The sequence below is a fragment of the Triplophysa rosa genome, linkage group LG17 (assembly GCF_024868665.1).
Source record: "Triplophysa rosa linkage group LG17, Trosa_1v2, whole genome shotgun sequence".
Classification (NCBI taxonomy): Eukaryota; Metazoa; Chordata; class Actinopteri; order Cypriniformes; family Nemacheilidae; genus Triplophysa; species Triplophysa rosa.
The window spans coordinates 14,083,326-14,103,218 of record NC_079906.1 but is presented as its reverse complement, the minus strand read 5'-3'; the positions used below and the strand labels follow the sequence as shown (position 1 = coordinate 14,103,218).

At 38.7% G+C, this 19,893-nt stretch overlaps 3 protein-coding genes across 10 annotated transcripts; 2 read left to right on the top strand and 1 right to left on the bottom strand.

Moving 5' to 3' along the window:
- The first annotated feature begins 54 nt into the window (after positions 1-54).
- LOC130567927 (zinc finger protein 335-like) lies at positions 55-12,941 on the top strand. 5 transcript variants are annotated; one of them, XM_057356449.1, is made up of 28 exons: positions 55-607; positions 1,689-1,881; positions 1,966-2,227; positions 2,434-2,511; positions 2,624-3,460; positions 4,064-4,210; positions 4,293-4,451; positions 4,618-4,873; positions 4,976-5,153; positions 5,315-5,427; positions 5,596-5,614; positions 5,938-6,054; positions 6,164-6,240; positions 6,328-6,488; positions 6,602-6,819; positions 6,931-7,030; positions 7,593-7,666; positions 7,755-8,041; positions 8,209-8,341; positions 8,426-8,629; positions 8,746-8,888; positions 8,962-9,101; positions 9,480-9,580; positions 9,898-9,984; positions 11,282-11,365; positions 11,543-11,608; positions 11,843-11,948; positions 12,099-12,941. In XM_057356449.1, the coding sequence occupies exons 2-28, from the start codon at positions 1,696-1,698 to the stop codon at positions 12,218-12,220; spliced, it is 4,455 nt and encodes a 1,484-aa protein (XP_057212432.1). In that variant the 5' UTR covers positions 55-607; positions 1,689-1,695; the 3' UTR covers positions 12,221-12,941. The 5 variants fall into 5 exon arrangements, with proteins under 5 accessions (XP_057212432.1, XP_057212433.1, XP_057212435.1 ...); XM_057356450.1 differs by having other exon boundaries at positions 1,679-1,881; XM_057356452.1 differs by having other exon boundaries at positions 1,675-1,881.
- Positions 12,942-13,091: 150 nt separating this feature from the next.
- LOC130567930 (uncharacterized) lies at positions 13,092-15,368 on the top strand. 4 transcript variants are annotated; one of them, XM_057356458.1, is made up of 6 exons: positions 13,092-13,312; positions 13,643-13,954; positions 14,142-14,265; positions 14,427-14,533; positions 14,614-14,651; positions 14,951-15,368. In XM_057356458.1, exons 1-6 carry the CDS (start codon positions 13,273-13,275, stop codon positions 15,137-15,139), a joined length of 810 nt encoding a protein of 269 aa, XP_057212441.1. In that variant the 5' UTR covers positions 13,092-13,272; the 3' UTR covers positions 15,140-15,368. The 4 variants fall into 4 exon arrangements, with proteins under 4 accessions (XP_057212441.1, XP_057212440.1, XP_057212442.1 ...); XM_057356457.1 differs by having other exon boundaries at positions 14,424-14,533; positions 14,954-15,368; XM_057356456.1 differs by having other exon boundaries at positions 13,093-13,312; positions 14,424-14,533.
- Positions 15,369-15,504: 136 nt separating this feature from the next.
- On the bottom strand, positions 15,505-18,962 carry LOC130568081 (pepsin A-like). Its single transcript, XM_057356727.1, has 9 exons — positions 18,910-18,962; positions 18,387-18,528; positions 18,112-18,229; positions 17,118-17,236; positions 16,545-16,744; positions 16,228-16,341; positions 16,007-16,151; positions 15,802-15,900; positions 15,505-15,639 (listed from the first exon to the last, which is right to left on the bottom strand). The coding sequence occupies exons 1-9, from the start codon at positions 18,960-18,962 to the stop codon at positions 15,505-15,507; spliced, it is 1,125 nt and encodes a 374-aa protein (XP_057212710.1).
- Positions 18,963-19,893: the final 931 nt, after the last annotated feature.

Sequence of the window (19,893 nt, the reverse complement as noted above, 5' to 3'; positions counted from 1 at the left end):
TGGTTTTATTAGAACATGACACAAACTAATTTTGTAAATTAACTACAAGATGCCAATATAGAGACAATTTATAACTAGATCGTATTTATTGCAGTGTGATAACACGTAACAGTTACAATGATTCAAAGAAACATACACATTTAAAATAAAATAGGCCTACTCGTGGATACCAAGTCACTCTACTAACCGAATATACCGTATTCTAAGCAAAAAATATTTATTTTGAGTAAGTTAATAAAGCACTAACGTTACAGATAAAACTAAAACAATTCTCTTCAGTATTAATCCGCGAGTCACTCTCGGTGCAATAGTGCTCCGTTTCACCAAATTCTTTCACAAAACAGTAAAAAGAGACGACTGGTGTTAATATTCATATTCTCCAACAAAAAGATGAATCGATCCGGAAACATTATCAAACACATCGAGACTTCCATCGCTCGTCTTTTCTCTTTGACCGATAAATGAGTTCCGGCCACCTATGAGGACAGGAAGCGAGGAGACGTTGATGGCGCCCGACTAGAAACCAGTAGCAGCTAATCGCTTTCAAATATCTATTTTATTTCGTCTTATTCGCTAACACGAGGAGTAAAACGGTTATCAACGCACGGTAAGAAAAATATTCCAACTCTAAATATTAGGAACAAACCGTCTTAATTATAAGTATTTGTATGATGGGAAAGAGAAAAACATTCGGGCATACTAGCTGTTCCCTGCTCGCTTAGGCCCTCGAGGTCCCCGAGCGGTTCTTCATATCGCCTGAGCGGAAAAAACTCAACGGCGGGAGGGAAAATGGCGCTTCGCGAGCAGGCAGGACGAAGGGCAGCACAAACGCGCATAATAGAGAGAGGTTGAGACTTGAACAATAGCCACATAGCTCATGTGAGGGTAACGTTAGTTGTGTAGTTAGATGTGAAGTAGTGTAATGTTTTCTCCTTAGTTGCAGATGTTAAGTTACTTGGTGTACATTTTAGGCATATACCAGCGCCTTGTACAGGCTCAAGCTGTTGTCCTTGAGAAGTTTGAACCGAAAGGCAAATGTTATGCCATAATCCCCGCAACATTTTAGCAGGGTGGGATATGCACTACTTAAATTGTGTAGATGAGTTAATGAAATCAAGTTTCGATTACGTTTAAATGTCTATAAAGTAAAATGTTCGCGGGGTAGGGTTGTGTTAGCCTAAAGTGCAATGCGTGCTTAAAGGTGATCGTGAAATCCATCGTAAGACATTTATGCGTACAGTATGCACAAGCACACTGAAAAGTGAATAAAATCTACCGAGGTGTATATTTCCACACCGTTTTCCCACAGTGTCCTTGTGAAGTGGTCAGTATCGTTTCTCTAACGCACTAAATGCAGTTTTCCTAAGTAATCAGGTGACTAATTTTACTCAAACCCATAGATAACCCCATTATATTAGGACGCAACAATGGTATTATCATAATATTTTATTACTATAAAGTACGATAATTACATGATTTTCCTTATACCACTTTACTACATTAGAATATTTAACATACTGAAAAGGGGCCTTTTAGTTAGCATCTGTACTTCCCCTATAGCTAAATGGGTCACACTACCAGTAAAAAAATGTTGTGTAGATGCATACTTCACTCAATAAACATGAAAAGAAAATATGTGACCTAGTAGGCCTACTGTATTACTGAATCATAAAGACAGTGTCCCACAGAACAAAGATGGATTCTGAGGAGATGGAGGTTGAAAGCAGCAGTGATGTTGGGCATTCTGGGATGGAGGAGCCATCAGAGAGTGGGATGGGTATGGAATCTTCAGAAGCCATGTCTGCTGATAGCAGTGATGCGGCTACAGCTCCGGCCCCAGAATCAGACTGCCATGTTGGACAGAGTTCTGAGGGACTTGTGGTAAGAAAGGCAATATGCACATCTCTGTAGCTCTATATGATAACAATATGTGCATCCAGTTTTTAATATCAATGTGTGTTGTAGGTCTTTATCCCAGAGACGAGCTCTAGCACAGATGTGCGAAGGGTTCATCTACCTGACTCGTCCTCCGTCGCCCGGTCAACCAGCGTCTCCACGGTGACACAGTCAGTCCTGGTGTCAGAGTCGGTCCAGGTGCTGGTCCACTCCAGCGCTGTGTCTGAAGGAGGAATGATGGTTTCTGATTCCACTGCCTCCACCTCTTCAGATCTGGGTTCGGCCATTGACAAGATCATTGAGTCCACTATTGGACCAGACATTATAAATGGTAAAAATACATACTATGTTGTAATAAGAAAAAAACTTTTCTTTAGTTTCCTTAGAAGTTAGTCTATAGTAGTTATTGTTGTTTTTAATGTTTATTCCATACATTATGCAAATGCTGAGTATACTTTATATATATTGCAAATATTATGTATTCCGTTATATTGTACATATAAATTATTTTTGTATTCATTTCTGTCCCTTTTACAGGATGTATTGCAGTTACGAGTGCTGAGGACGGCAGTGCAGAAACTACACAGTATCTGATACTCCAAGGACCGGATGATGGTACAAAATCAATGAACTTCAAATGAAAAAGATAATTTACCCTCACCCTCTCGTTGCCTGAAAAAAGTACGATTTATTTTCTTCTGTGTATCTTCTTGTTTACTGTGTGTAGGAGCTCCTATGGTTGCTCAGATGTCTTCCTCTGCGCTTTCGAGTCGCATTGCCATCGAAGCCCTAGCTGATGGCCCCACCTCTACCTGTCTGGATCAACCTGGACACTCCGGTTACCGTGACCACGAAGATGGCAGCAGCAGTAGCTGCCCGGACCAGCCCCAGCGCTCCCAGTACATGGAGTGCAATGGAAGGGATGACCCAGATCAGACCAGGGAGGCCCGATACATTGAATGCTCTAGAGCAGAACCAGACCAGACCCCACTTCATTCTGACTACAGTGTGGCTGAGTGCAGCGGTATGAACAGCAGCCTTCAGAGATGCTCGTTCCGTTCTTCCCGCTACGTTGTGGAGTGCAGTGACAGGTACTTGGAATGTGGCGTGGAGGGTGCAGAGCGTCCACAACATTCACGTTACATCGACAGCAGCATGGATGACAGGGAGCATGTCTCTGCCTCGGAGCAAGAGGCCAGTGTGGCAGAAGAGCCCCAGCATTCTTACATGCTCCAGGGCTCACTGTATTCAGATGAGGGTGCTGTTCGGCACTCACTGGCTGACACGGTGGGTTCCCAGCTCGCCGATCAGATGGATTGCAACGATAGCTTACCTGGGCCATATATAAGTAGCAGCGGGACGTATTCCGCCCAACTAGAGGCTGTGGTGGTGCAGTCTGGGGTGGTGGATGAGCCAGGGAATAGAACCCCAAACATGGCAGAGCTGGAGGAAATGATGGAGGTGGTCATCGTTCAACAGTTCAAGTGCAAGATGTGCCCATATAAAAGCGTCTCCAAAGACACGCTTATCAACCACATGAGAGACAAGCATTTTAGACCAGCAGGTAACCAAAAGGGTTTAAGTACTGTTTTTTTATCTTGGACAAAAACAATTTTATTTAAAGAAATAAATTACCCCAAAATGTTTTTTTATCTTGGTCTTCTAAATCCTTTGTTTTGTGACTCATGAATGCAGGTCTCTTTTTGTTCTCTTGCCTAAAGAAATACTTCACCCAAAAATGAACATTCTGTCATCATTTACTCACCTTCGAGTTGTTACAAATCTGTATAAATATCTTTGTTCTGATTAACACAGAGAAAGATATTTGTAAGAATGCTTGTAACCAGACAGATTTTGCCCCCCATTGACTACCATATTAGGAAAAAATACAATGGTAGTCGAAAGTGCCCCAGAACTGTTTGCTGGCCTACATTCTTCAAAATGTCTTCTTTTGTGTTAAATAGAACAAAAAAAGATGACAAAGTAATTTTTCCTACAATGGGGGCAAGATCTGTTTGGTAATAAGCATTCCTCCAAATATCTTTCTCTGTGTTCATCAGAACAAAGAAATTTATAGATTTGGAACAACTCGAAGGTGAGTAAATGATGACAGAATTTTCATTTTTGGTTGAAGTATCCCTTTAAGAATATACTGTCTTGCACTTAGGCGCTTCTCCTCCAAAGAAGCGTGGACGGGGTCGTCCACGAAAATCTGAAAGCAAGCTACAGTCAGTAATTGAAGTCAAAAAGGAGGAGCCACCAGAGGAAGAAGATGATGACATTGTTGATGCAGGTGCCATTGATGATCCTGAAGGTCAGTAGAATCAATGCATTTAAGTGTCATTCTCCATAAGCTTATAATTGACTTTTTTATATATTTTTATTTTGCTTTTCAGCTGACAGTGATTATAAACCAGCTGATGAAGAGCCCAAACCCAGATTAGCTGCCAGTCATTGCAAACCTCCTCCTACCTGTTCTTCTTCATCTTCCTCTACCTCACGAAAACGGCCCCGCAGGATGGTGGGACCACCTCGCAAATTCCTCAGTTACTCAGGTCAGCATTAAGAAAACCTTTTCTGATTTTTCATGTTTTTCAGGCCACAGAATAAAGTATACACAGTTTAACAAAATTTCGTATAATAATATAACAATATCCCTCTGAATTAATATAGCCAGTCATTTCTATTGTGCTCTTACATTTTCAACTGTGTATACAACAGAGACACCAGAAGGGTCTCAACCCAGCAATGCAGCGGACCCTCAAACTCCTGAAGAGGCAAGTTCGTCTGGATTGGAGAATGGAACTCCATTATCCAATGGGACTGTAGCTGAGCCAGGTGTCAGCCAATCAGATTCAGAGAACAAAGATCCCTCATCAAACACAGGCACAGATGATGCAGATTTTTTGCCACGGAAAAGAGGACGTCCTTCTAAACGTTTCCTCCAAAAGAAGTACAAAAAGTACATGAATCGCAAGTAAGTGATGGCTATACACAAAATCATTGGACCTTAAATGCAACCACATTTTTAGTATTGTCAAAACCAAAAGTCAGATATGTACTTTTATCCTTGTTAAAGTAAGTACTACAGAACTCTCAAGCCTCTGCTAAGGCCTCATAACTGCTGGATCTGTGGCTCTCGCTTTCTGTCGCAAGAGGATCTCAGATTCCATGTGGATTCTCATGAGGGAAAGGACCCTGAGCGTTTCAAGTGCCTGCAGTGCAGCTACCGCTGCAAGCGTTGGTCCTCACTGAAGGTAACCAGGGCCTCTTATCTGTGGATCTAGCATCTAGCTGAAATTTGTTGTTTTAACTATGTGAAAAGAATTAGTTCTATCAGTAAAACATCATTTCTTTGCTTTTTATTTATAAAACCCCAAATGCCTTCTTACTGGATTATACTGTATGTGTCCTACAGGAGCACATGTTCAACCATGAAGGTTCAAAACCGTATAAGTGTGAGGTGTGCGATTACTCCAGCGTGTATAAGAAGGATGTGATTCGGCACTCAGCAGTCCACAACAAAAACAAGTAAGACTTGGGGAACATGTTCTTTCTCCTGCTTACCAGTCTTGATTTTTATTTTTGAAACGATTTGCTGTAAGTTTACTTTATGCATATTTATTTTTATGTACTAAGAAATATAATAGATACAGTGGCAATATTTAACGTTCATGTTTCTTTTCTATTCCTGTTTAGGAGTCGAAAAATAGATGTGGTAAGAGTCCAGTAATTATGTTAACAAACCGTAATATGACCCCTGTCTTGTGTTAAAGGGATAGTTCACACAAAAATGAAAAATCTGGCATCATTTATTTACCCTCAGATTGTTCCAAACCTGTATACATTTCTTTGTTCTGCTAAACACAAAGGAAATTATCTGGAAGAATGTCAGTAACCAAACAGATCCCCCACTGACTCCCATAGTATTTATTTAGTAAATTATGACAGAATTTTCATTTTTTGGTGAACTATCCCTTTAATGGGGTTTTTTTCTTGCGGCAAATGTCTTGATGTCTTGAATGTCTTGATCTTTCGCAGGTTCCCAAAATGTCTGAGTTTCCGTGTCCCATCTGCCGCCGTGTGTACCCCATGCAGAAACGTCTCACGCAGCACATGAAGTCACACAGCACAGATAAACCTCACATGTGCGACAAGGTGGGATCACCATCAAAGTTTTTGGCACTGCAGCAAAGTATGCAAATAATAGTTCTGATGGATCAAACTAGATGTTGTAAGCTGATTCTAGATTATATTTGTTTTTCAGTGCGGGAAATCCTTCAAGAAACGCTACACTTTCAAAATGCATCTTCTTACGCACATACAGAATTGCGGCAACAGCTTGTAAGTGAGATGTTAGATCTTGGAGTATTAGGGACGTGTCGTGATGATCACAACTCATCCAACAAGATTCTTTTATCGTGTTATCAGGTTTAAATGTGAGTTCTGCGAATACATCTGCAATGACAAGAAGCACTTGCTCAACCACCAGCTGTCCCATACAAACGACAAACCTTTCAAATGTGAGGAGTGCAAATACTCCACAAGTAAAGAGGAGTTCCTGGTGTCCCACATTGCCATTAAACACACAGGTAAGGTCACAGTTACGATAACAGATTTTCCTGAATTAAAAGGCCTGTGAAAATACTGTACGTTCTTCACACATATATCTTGGTAAGAAGATTTCAATACTGCCTTTGTTCAGGTGAAAAGCCTTTCTCCTGTGACATGTGCCACTTCACGACAAGACACAGGAAGAACCTGCGGCTACATATCCAGTGTCGTCACCCCGAAAATTTCGAAGAGTGGAATCAGACGCACCCGGAGGAGCCCATCCGCCGCCGTCAGAGACCCGCTTTCACCGTGCAGCAGATTGATGAGCTTCGATTGCAGCACGAAACACAGGGGCTTCAGGGAACAGTGGTGGGTTGGGCTCCCATATGTCTCCTTTCAAATCATCAATAATCCACAAGCACATACGTATGTACATTCCGGACTTGGATGTCATTGTAAGATCTTTTTCTGTAACCAAAGGTATCAGTAGACCCCATCACTCTCCAGACAATGGAGTCCATGGGAAATACATCTGTATCCCAAGATGCGCTGGGTAACACTACCATCATCTATGAGCAAGGTTAGGAAAACATTCCTTCAGGCTAAACTCAGTTCAGTAACTCGGATGAAATGAAACATGTATTTATGAACGTGCCTACTTATTTTATCTTTATATTGCAATATTACTATTTAAATGGATAGTTCACCCAAAAATAAAAAATCTGTCATCATTTACTCACACTCGAGTTGTTCCAAATCTGTTTGAATGTCTATTGTTCTGATGCACACAGAGAAAGATATTTGGAAGAATGCTTGTTACCAAACACTTTTTGGCCACCATTGACTACCATAGTAGGAAAAATGACAATGGTAGTCAAAAGTGCCCCAGAACTGTTTGCTTTCTTACATTCTTCAAAATATCTTCTTTTGTGTTCAACAGAACAAAGAAATTTATGAAGCAATTTTTATACTATAGTAGTCAATGGTGGCCAAGAACTTCCAAATATCTTTCTCTGTGTTCATCAGAACACAGACATGTATACAGATTTGGAACAACTTGAGGGTGAGTAAATGAAGACCAAATTTTCATTTTGGGTGAACAGTTCCTTTAGCTCACAATGCTAAATTTTATACTCTTACAGCCCAGACGACAGACCTCTCAGCACAAAATGCTCTAGATCTACTGCTAAACATGAGTAATGCCAGAGAACTACAGGTACTGTACTGACCCACAGACCTTTTTCATATATGTATAGAATAATGTGAAAAATGCCTCATGTCCATGTGTAAAAATCTCCTTTTAGGTGGCGGTTCTAAAAACAGACGGCAAGACTCTGGAGACGGGCACGTGGTCCACAGCTAGCTCTGGGGGTCAGGGGTCATCCTTGCAGTCTCAGAAGATTGTGACCTTCCATGTGTCAGAAAACGGTGACACCCTGGTGCAGGAGGCGTTCGAGACGGCTACCGGGACCGTGGAGCAAGAGGAGGTAGCCGATGTTTCGCAAATCGGCATCGAGACATATGAGACGGCAGATTTCAGTGTGGTGGAACAGGCGTCTGAGGAGATTCCTGTCCCTGGAGCACCACACAGGTACTGCTACGTGTCAGAAGTATTTTTTTAATTGTCATGGTGCAGATAAACACCCTTATAGAATAGTTGCATTAACAGTCCAAAGGTCATATGTTTGATTCTCATGTGACAAATGGACATTGAATAAACAACGAGTCGCTTAAAATGTAATGTAATACTTGTGACAGCAGTTTAGAGGAACCCTCAGCAGAGCCTCAGGTCATGGAAGTAAGCACAGAATCTTTGCCCATCTCTACACCTCTGAAGGAGAACAAAGAGAAGTTTTACTTGAGCTCAGATGAAGTCCTTCAGCAGGTTGAGGTGAGAATTGTTACTTCACATGGGAAACAACTGTTGAACATCCCAATGGATAGCACACGAAATTCATTGATTTCCCTTCTGTAGCTGAGCAGTGAAGCTCCAGGCTCCCCCTCCCTGTGTCCATCACCTCTTCAGCAGCTCAGTCACAAACGCTTCTCCTGTCGGATATGCATGGAGACTTTTCAGGGCCGCTCGGACATGGAGAACCACAGGAGGGCGCACATAGACCCTAAAACATTTAAATGCCCTGACTGTGACTTCACAGCTCCCTCTTGGAAAGAGGTCAAGGTATGACTTTTAAATTATTCTGTTTTATTTATTAATTGATGGAGTACATGTTTTTAAATCAGACGTAAATACATTGACACTCTGATCGGGGTAATAAATATGTTTTATCATTTTAGTCTCACATGGCCATGCATGCATATTTGAGGCCTCATAAATGCACTAGCTGCAGTTTTGCCTCCAAAAACAAGAAGGACCTGAGACGTCACATGATGACGCACACCAACGAGAAGCCTTTTGCCTGTCAGATGTGCGGACAGAGGTGAGGGGACCAACAAGAACACACACACATACTCGCACACCTGCAGCTTCTCAGTACTGAATGTGTCCCGTAGGTTTAACCGTAACGGTCACCTGAAGTTCCACATGGAGAGGCTTCACAGTCAGGAACCGTCGCCTCGTAAAACCCGCTCTGTTTCCTCGCAGCAGACCATCATCGTCAATAGTGATGAAGAGGCTTTAGCCACACTACAGAGTGAGTTCTAAGGGCTATCTGCTTACCTCGTACCTCGTGAAGGAAAGTTTCCCCAAAAAAGAAAATTCTCTCATAATCTACTCACTCTCGTCTCATCCCATCCCAGGTCCATTTGACTACAGCTAAACAGAGTTATTTAAAAAAAAAACATGCAAAAAATGTATTGCATATGAGATAGAATACACTCCGTTTTTGTTCAGATAAAGAAAAACGGTCATGCACCAGAGATGGCACGAGGGTCCGTAAATAAGAGAATTCTCATTTTCAACACTTTGATGGGTTTCATCCCTATACAAATAATGGGTTCACTTTTCATGTTACTTTGTTGTATTGTTGTTATTTGTTTTAATTCTTGTTCTCTATGTGTGGGTGTTCCAGATCTGCAGGCGGGTCAGACACTGATCAGTCCAGAGAGGTTGCAGCAGGCTTTGGGTCAGGAGCACATTATTGTAGCCCAAGATCAGACGCTTTCTGACCAGGTCTAGCACAATAACCCACAGCACTTGCACATTCCCGTTCACACCTGTGAACCTCTCTTTTACATTTACATAGATTGATTGAACTTTTTAGTTACCCTTTAGTTATCATTCTTGGTGTGACAGCCGCTGATCAGCTTCACAAGGAGCTTATGATGGTTGTCCCATCAGCCAATCACGGAGAAACTTAGTTTGGAGAATCTTAGAAAAAGATGTTTAAATATAGGTTATAGGTTTTGCTCTTTTATCAGGCTTCATGCAGATTTAGGTTGGACTGATGTGATGCTGGACTTGTTTTTAATTAAATGTTTGTTTGTCAGGAGGAGGCGACATACATTCAGCAGATCACAACAGTAGATGGTCAGACAGTACAGCACTTGATGTCTGGAGACAATCAGGTCACTGAGGTACAGCTCATTTTTTAAAAGATCATTGATTGTTAAAATTACAAACGACCTGCTTATAGCATCAGATAAAGGTAACATCTCACTCCTAGTCCTGCTTGACCTTAGTGCTGCATTCGATACTGTAGACCATAACATACTTTTAGATCGCTAGATACCGGTATTCAGGGACAGGCACTACAATGGTTCTGATCTTACTTATCAGACAGACATCAATTTGTCCATTTAAATGGGGAATCATCAAATCTAACGCAAGTAAATTATGGATTACCTCAGGGATCGGTTTTAGGACCCTTGCTATTTTCCATGTACATGCTGCCCCTTGGCAACATTATTAGAAAACATGGAATTAGCTTCCACTGTTATGCAGATGATACTCAGCTATATATCTCATCAAGACCAGGTGATTCCTCCCAGCTATCCAAATTGGCAGAGTGCATCAAAGATATAAAACATTGGATGACTTGTAATTTCCTTCTTTTAAATTCTAATAAAACTGAAATATTACTTATTGGACCAAAGACACGTAAACAGAATATTTTGGATTATAACCTGCAAATTGAAGGCTGCACGGTTACTCCAACAAATACAGTTAAAGTCCTAGGCGTTATATTAGACAGCAACCTGTCATTTGGAAATCACATCTCAAATGTCACACATAACCCCAGTTGTATCATCCCTTCACTGGTTACCCATTAAGTATCGTATTGACTTGAAAATTATTTTAATTACTTATAAAGCCTTAAACGGTTTAGCCCCTACCTACTTAACAGAGCTTCTATCACATTACAACCCATCACGCTCTCTAAGATCTGAAAACACCGGACTTTTGATAACACCTAGAATAACTAAATCCACCAAAGGGGGTAGAGTTTTCTCATACGTAGCACCTAAACTCTGGAATAGCCTTCTATTATTCAAGGTTCTGACACACTCTCCAAATTTAAATCGAGATTAAAGACACATCTTTTCAGCAGCTTTCACTTAATGCATAATATGCTAAATAAACCACCGGGAGACTGCATTTATAGGATATTATTTACTAGAATGATCTTGCTCATTATATAAACACCATGCACTGTGCTGTGTTTTACCTTTTTGTGTTTTTCTTATTTTCTCTTGTAAAGCGGCTTTGGAACAGTGCACATTGTGAAAAGTGCTATATAAATAAAATTGAATTGAATTGATTCTGGTTGTTGACATGAATCTCAAGTGTGACAATAAATCTTAAATCTGATGGACTCCGAGGATGATCAATGCAAATTACATTTTGATCTCTTCCTCTGCCATATTTTCTCAGGTCCAGTATATAATCTCTCAGGACGGAGTTCAGCACTTAATCCCAAGGGAATATGTTGTGGTTTCTGATGGAAATCATATTCAGGTTAGTCTATGCACTTTACAACAGGACATGCATACAAAGACTTTTTTTAAAGTATTTTCAAGGAACAGGCCCTGTTGCTCTGTAACCGTAGGCTGAAAAGCATTAAGAGTATTGTTTAAAATCTAGACGTTATGTTTGACCATTAAGATTGTGATCATTTCTGATTGTGTTTTTCAGATGGAGGATGGACAGATTGCTCACATTCAGTATGAGCATGATGGGACGTTTCTGCAGGAGCAGCAGGTTGACCTAAATAGATAAATGTTTATAATGTCTAGTCTTGCACTATATACACTTCTGTATTATCTACACTGTGTCTGTGTTAGAATCACATCAAGATGAGATCTCAATAAAGGTTTTGCAGTTAATAAAACAACCTCTAGAGCTAACACAAAGCTTGCTTTCTTAGTTTACATTAAAATGTATGTATAATCTCAAAGCATGCTTCATGATTAACTCTGATGTGTTTTATTTTAGATTGCTCTGTCTCATGATGGACAGATCCAGTATGTCCCCATCACTACTGAACAGCAGGTTGTCGCTCCTGAAGACCTGGAGGCAGCAGCCCATTCTGCCGTCACCGGTATGACCTTTCACCTTCTTTGACCTTTCAGCTTTTAATCTGTTTTGATAACCCACAGTGGCAATAACAAAGTGTTTTGCTACAAGTTTTTAGTAATAAAGGAAAGCCAACAACAACAACATGTAAGCATCAATTTGTGTGCATGTGTAGCTGTTGCAGATGCAGCTATGGCTCAGGCACAGACGGTTTACACCGAGGCCACACCTGAACAACTGGAACAGCTGCAACAACAAGGCATCCAGTATGATGTCATTACTTTTACTGAGGAGTAGAAACTACACACACAGTATGAATTCATCATCAACATACACACACTCGATAACGTCAGCTAGAGTATAGAACACAAAGCTGATTCACTGATTCAGACGTTTGTTTCTTCAGAATTGTTTAGTAAGAGGGTGAATGTACAGTTAAACGCACGCTGAAAGTTACACAAATAATGCCTGTAAATATTTAAGCAGTTTATCTTCGCATGCCTACGGTGTTTTGCTTTGTAAAGGAAAAGCAGAAAACAGCAGCTTGTACAAAAAATTCTGTATTTAATTCTACATTTGCTTTGATGTACGGAGGCGGATGCTACACCTCTTCGAATGAGACAGTCACAATTACACCAAGTTGAAAAACCAATGCTGGAAGATTTAGTTTATTCGTGAAACGGTTCCTAGCTAAATTGCTTGTACAAAATGTTTATTATTGGTTTCTTTTTATGTGAACCATACTGTTTCATCTTAAGCTTTTTCAGTTTTTTTAAAGATACCTTTGTTTCAGATGGATAGAGAAAGGAACGTAAAGTACATACCAAATAAATCACAACATGAACTTTTACATTCAAGTATTTCTGCTTTTCATTAAATTTAGTACAGCAATACAAATGTTCTGACAATCTACAAGAAGTTTATTGAGTGGTTGTGCACAATTCAAGGGAAGATAAAAGCAGAATGTAAATATGTATGGCATACCAAACATTAAAGAAAAATTCTGTTTTAGACACAATTTAAGGTCTCCTGACCGTGTCCATTTCGTTCTTTCAATTTCCACTCACTTTCTTATTTGTCTTTACATTATTTGCAAAAAAAATCTGTAGTGATAAATAATTGTGGGAGGCCAGAAAAGTTTTCAAATTCAGAAGTATTTTTTTTGTTATGGGTTACAGGATCATAAATGTTTGATAATAATTACGATCTTGAAAGGTCGGGGAGAAATACACTTCTCTTCCTGTCAGATCTTTGTCATGGTTTTATATTTATAGTTCCTCATTTTGATGAGGAGCAGAGCAACACATGTTGATGCGTGAACTCTGTAGTGTTTGAATTATTAGAGTAAAATGAAGCTCGTTTTCTTTCTTCTTGTCTTCTTAGAGAACGGTAAGAACGATTCCTAAATCTCTCCGAAAGAAGCGTGTGCTGATAAATCGGACATTAGATTCAAACAATTTACTTCTATATGTAAATATAATACTGGACTTGCAGTCGATTTCTTCTAAATTTAAAATACTGTATTATGTGGTTATATCTTAATTTATACCTTATTGATGGACCTTATACCTTATTTATACCAATACCTTAATTTTCACTGTGTACATATAGTAAAATTATTTTAGTCCCCTATCCAATTAACATTACATAATCATAAAAACATGAGTTATGTCTTTCATACTATCATCTTGACATTTATTGCATAAAAATGCTTTTCAGGAATGAAGCCAACAGCAGGACAGCTCTTTGTGCTACATTCATCAAGAGAGTTAATATTGAGAACTTATTTCGACTCCTATTATGACTTGTTTGAGAAAACTTGCTGTAAATTTCAACAAAGTTATTGTGTTGACTTTGTGAACAACAGAGGACAATTGGCCCCTGAGTATGAAGGAAGAATATTAGTAGAAAATTACATTGGGGTTTTTATTGTAAAATTGATCAACCTGAGCATAACTGATGCTGGAAAATACAGATGTGGTGTCAGTGGATTCGCCTCGACCTATGATGACTTTGAACTTACGATTTCTGGTAAGACCTTGTATTTGCATTCACTGATTGAATAACAGGTGTCTGAGAAACGATCTTAATGTATGGTAATAAATATTGGTGCCATCAGTCTTACACAAGCAATGTGTTGTTCATTAAAAACCTGGAGGCTTAAATAATTGTAATAAAAGTGCTTAATTGTCAATTTATAATTTTTTTATTCTTATAGAATTGCAACGTTTCTTTGAAGTTAGTGGAAACAACCAGTCACCAAAATCATCTCTCAGGCCAAACATCCAGGTCTCAACACTTGGTCCTCAACTTGGATCTGAGAAACACACAGAGGAGCACAGGTAAAAGCACTGAATGCTTTTAACACTGCATGATACAAGTTGATGTAAGCTGCACAATGTACAAGTGATACTGAAATTGTTTTGAAAATATTATAAAAGTGTCTCTAAATACGACAATGTTTTTAAGGTAATTAATTTACTCTTATATGTGATTTAAGCAGTGAAAGTGAGAACATGGTCCCCACGCTAGCAGCTCTTTGTAGTGTTGTGGCGTTTGCTGTTATCGTTTCAATTACATTGCTTGTGTTTCATCTGAAGAAATCCAGAGGTGGGTGTGAGCCAATGATTTTTGTCCCTTGTCTAAGACTTTTTTGCACTGGACTTAATCCATGGCTTCTTCTCCCTTAGAGAAAAGTGGAACTTGTGGTTTTTGTGACAATACCCCGGTAAGCTATTTGCGTACATCTTATTTGACTCATGGCCACATGGTTTAGGATCGTCAGCAAATCTCTAATGTTAAACACATTCTAAACATGACAAAGAAACGTCGGGCCTTGAGATGGTTTTTAACAGCTTTTTAAAAATGTTTTGTATCATAGGACAATACAACTGATGTAGATTTTATATTAGATATAAATCATGTTTAAAAACTGCTTTTTCAAACTCCATAATTTCATTGTGATTATTATTAATATTTTTATAAATGTTATCTGCTAATCTGTGTGCTCAATTTCTCTCCATTTAGCAGCAGAGTTCACAGGAGCAGGACGGAACCATCTACTCCTCAGTGTTGTTCAAGTCATATGAGGATCTATCTGAACTTTATGTCAATTTACAGGCACACAGACCAAAACACACTGTTCCTTCCTCCGCCTGTGTAATATCAACAGGGGAAAGTGTCGAATATTCCACTGTTTTAAGAGCACCAACATAAACTTTATTTTATTATTTAAACACAGCTATTAGGGATACTAATATTTTACTCTTAAAGGTTTCATTGTGAAAAATGACCAGATGAGTTTTATTCTGTGTAAATTATGCGTTATTATTATTTCGATAATTTTACTTTGAAAATGTTACTTTGTGTCATTAATTACAAAGTTACGTTTTTAGGTTTTTTGAGACAAAAGACATAAAAACACACAGGAACACAAAAATTGTTATGCAATAATATGTCATTTTTATTTTGATAAACAAAATAAAATGTAATATTTTGATTAACTGAGTTTTATGCATTCTTTCTTGTTCTAACTCTAAACATCATACAGAGATCGAAATCAGTAAAAATAACCATTTTCTTTAGACAGCAGTAGCCAGACCCACTGAGTTAGTCTGCCTGTTAAACACAGTGTAGTACTGTCTGATGAAAACGTCACCCAGAATCCAGAGAGAGTCTTGGCCACCTGAGAAACCGGTGAAGCAGTAAGATCCGGACTGTTAAAGAGAGAGAGAGAGCGAGAGAGAGAGACAAGGTCAAAGCTTGGCTAAATGTTGGCAAAATTTATAGTTGCTGCATTTTGCATCGCAATACATCCCAGCTACTTCATGCATTTCCCAGCTTATGAATTACAGGAAGATGAGATGCTGCACACTGACCTGAGAGACATAGGCAGAGGCTGGGAGGGGGAAAGCAACACCGTTGATGTTGAAGGTAACAACAGGCATGCTGCTGATGCTGCCGCAGTTGACCATGGCCTACACAGACATTCGGACATTACAAATGTAGAGTGCATGTGTCGGCTAAAGAAAATAAAATCCAGAGTCCACTATGGTCTATCGCAGACATTTATCATAAACTTACATCTCCATTCTGACTTGTAGAAGCTCCAACCCAGGAGTTCATGTTGCTGATGTCACTAGCTGGTCCCACAAGGAGAGAAGTGCCTGTGTCAACAATAGCCTGGCAGCCACCGGAGCAAGCCACCACTTGACCGTTGATGGTAACACTGCAAAGGAAATTGGTAATGTTAGAAATCAAGAAAGTGGAATTGGTCAAGGCAATATGATTGGCCAATTGTGTACCTGTCCACGCTAATCTGCCAGTAGGTCTTCGAACTGAGAGGAATCCAGTTGAGGGTTCCGCTGTAGTAGGAGCTGTCGATCTCACCAAACATAACCACGCTGCCTGTCTGTGCACTGCAAAGATCAGAGGAACCACCACTAAATAGATAAAAGCTTTCATAGACTTAAATTTGTCTTTCAAATTCTACGATCTGAAAACATTATAAGGACTCGTCTGTAAATACTGTTGATTGGAAGATGGTTAAAAAGTACTATTTGAGAGCATTGGTAGGCATATTTCTTTTAATATTAGTTGGAAAAAAGTGATGTCACAGTACTTGCTGGACAGGTAGACAGAGAACAGATCCTGAGAGACCAGGCCCTGTGACATCATGTTGTCAAACACCGGGGTGGCACCAGAGCTGGAAATGGATGGGAATGCCAGACCCAGAATGCCGTCGGCTGTCATCTGAGCCATGAAGTCGGCTTCTGTCTCGCTCAGGCCAAAAATCTGCTGACTCACCGCTATTCCACCAACCTAAAGCACAGCAATGGACAATTTACAGTAGGTTTGTGTTCTCTGCAGCTAAAAGCTAAAGTTGCATTAAATCAGGACTGTAAACACTATGGGGCGGTTTCCCGGACAATGCTTATGACTATTTTCTTAGACTTAAGTAAATGTTAGAGCTGTCTACACTGAAAACAGTTAGCAGTGACATATCTTAAAATACATCAGTAGCATTGTTTTGTCTCAAAATGCACACAAGTCATGTTTTTTGTAAGGTATGTTTGTAAAAACTACTTAAATGTCCTAATTTGACTAGGCTTAGTCCTGGTTTAAGATAATCCCTGTCCGGGAAACCGCCCCGATATATATTGTGGTTTATTAATTCATGTTTTAAAGGTCTTACCACCACAGTATCGTATCCCAGGTATCCGGTCATGCTACCTGTGCCATACTGAATGGACAGATTGCCTTGTCCCCACTGGAATGTGCTAGACTTTGATGGATTGAATGTATGGTGGTTGTCTGTGGGAAGGAATATTATAAATGAGTAAAAACTGTTTGTGTTATACATAGCTTGAAAAACAGTTAGAAACAAGGATTGACAACTAAAAAGGGCCCGAGAATTTTTAATAAAGCTCTTTGATGGATACATCTCCTTTTCAAGTAAAAACATTAAATTGACCATATTTGGACCAATGACTCTATTATGTTAATTGACTTTGGGGCGGTTTTCCGGACAGGGATTACCTTAAATCAGGACTAGGCCTTGGTTAAATTAGGATATTTAGGATATTGTTTTTAACATATGGCACATATGGCACAGATATATTTTATGACATTTCTGGGTAAGTTATATTCAGTTAAGACAGGTCACACATTCATTTTAGTCTGGAACTAGCCTTAAACCTTGTCTTTGAAATCGGGCCCATAAGTATATACTGTAACGTACACAGGTTTTGATACATTTCCTTTTCATAAAGTACTGAAGTAAGTATGAGCCTTCAGCTGAAATGACAGATGCTTGTGCATGTCTTGAAAGGTTTAAAACCATCAGTTCTGTCTATATATCTATACTGTACATCCATCTTTTCTTTCTGTGTAGAAAGGGATTATTACAAGCTATCATTTTTCAGTTAGTACTACTAATATGGATCTGATGAAAATTTTGACTTACAGCACTTACTAGCACTATGGATAGAAACTAACAAACGTTTGTTAATGTACGTTGTATTGAAATAATAAAATGTATTCTATGTTTTATATTTCTTTTTCATGATTACATCTTTTTACTTTTTTTACTACCTATATGTAAAGCTGCTTTGTAACAATGCAAAATTGTGGAACGTACTATAGAAATAGATTTCAATTAAACCGTAAAAGCGTCTGGCAACACTTACAGCAGGCCTGGCTGGAGCAGTAGACGGAAGGCACCCAAAGGTTAGAGGATCCAGTATCAAAAATCACAAGGAAAGACTGAGGAGGGGTTCCGATGGAGATGGCTCCATAGTAGGCGAGCTGAGAAAGAGGATCAAAATAGCAACAGCAAACATTTTGCTCAATATAAATTATGTAAAATATCAAGTAATAAATTGTTTTGGTGATTATATAGACTTTAAGCTCAGATTCTTGCCGTTATCTATTAATGTCATTTGCATTATGCTAAATTACTTACATCAGCATCATTGGTCATGGATTCGGCGCCGTTCTGGGTAAATTTAATTTGGGGGTTATAGGGATATTTTTGTCGGAAAGCCTCCCACAGGCCCCTTTCCTGCAGCTTTTCACGGGCAGTTTTGCCTTTGATCATTGGGATCCTGTGAAGCACATAATGCTTTAGATAATGCTTATAAACTCTATTTATGAGTAGTAATTTTTTCCTCAAAGCTGTTAGTTCTATCCATTATGTTCTTGCTTATTTCATTCTGAATTAGTCGCACAACATGCAGGTAAAATAATGAATAAAAAGAGCACTAGAATAAAAATGATTAGAACATGTTTGACTACAATTAGCAAAAGATATTGATATGATTCAGAAAATATTCACTATGAATAACTTTAAAATGAATTATAGTTACACCTTGGAAAATGTATTGCCCATATATTTTATATATACTGCACAGATCTGGCAACACACTACTGGAGGCTTAAGCTGTGATGTTTAGCTATTCTACACATTTACAGAAAAAAAGACTTACCTGAAACACTCAGACAGCACCACCAGGGCACACAGAGCCAGTAGAGTCTTCATTTTTGTTTTCTTTCCTGTTCAGCTGGGACTCAGTGAGTAAATTCACATTTCCAAACCTCATGTTTTATATACTGTGAAGTATGTGACTTATCTATTATTTCCTTATCGCTTTGATCGTAGATAAGATAAGAGTCTTTTCAAGACTTTAAGTCTTTTTAAAGTCATGCATTAACAATATTTTGTTTTCATTTGAAACCTGGAAAATCAAATACTTCAAGGTCAGCATGTAAACACAGCACAATTGGAGATACCGTAACACATGGTAACCAATGATTATGTTTAGCTATTTTATTGATTGTTGTATTGTAATATCTTCGAATGGTGACAAAAATATTTTTGTATTTTGAACATTATGGCAATTTATGACACTGTACAAGTTCTTGTTCAGTTTTTGAACTTTGTAGTTTGTCATTGTTGTCTTTCAATGTCTTTACAGAACAAATATTCCATTCATAGAAACACAAGTGGATTAAGGATCTGATATTTCATTTAATGGAACATTATGTTTGCCTAAGCTTTCATTAAGATATGATCCATTTTAATCGTATTTTGCTTTGAACATTTGATGTGTTTAATCAGTGATATTCAGAGAGATGTCAGGGTCAAACTACTTTGACTTTGTTTTCAAACTATTCAAGGAATATACAATTGTGACATATAGTAGTGAAAGCAGAGTAAAGCAGATCTGAAAAAACATTGAAAATGTGAAATAAAATATATAAAGGATTTCCTAAACAGCTTTTTGACTTTATCTACCGTACATTTGTCTTTGTCCAAGAAATAGTCATGTGCAAAAAAATTATTGAATTTGTTGCAAAGAATGTTTGTGTTTCTATTCAAAGTGGCAAATTAATTGTGAAATACGTCTGAATTTGTAGATGAACAATTGTAAAATACTGAAGAATTTGTGAACAATATTGTAGACTTGGCA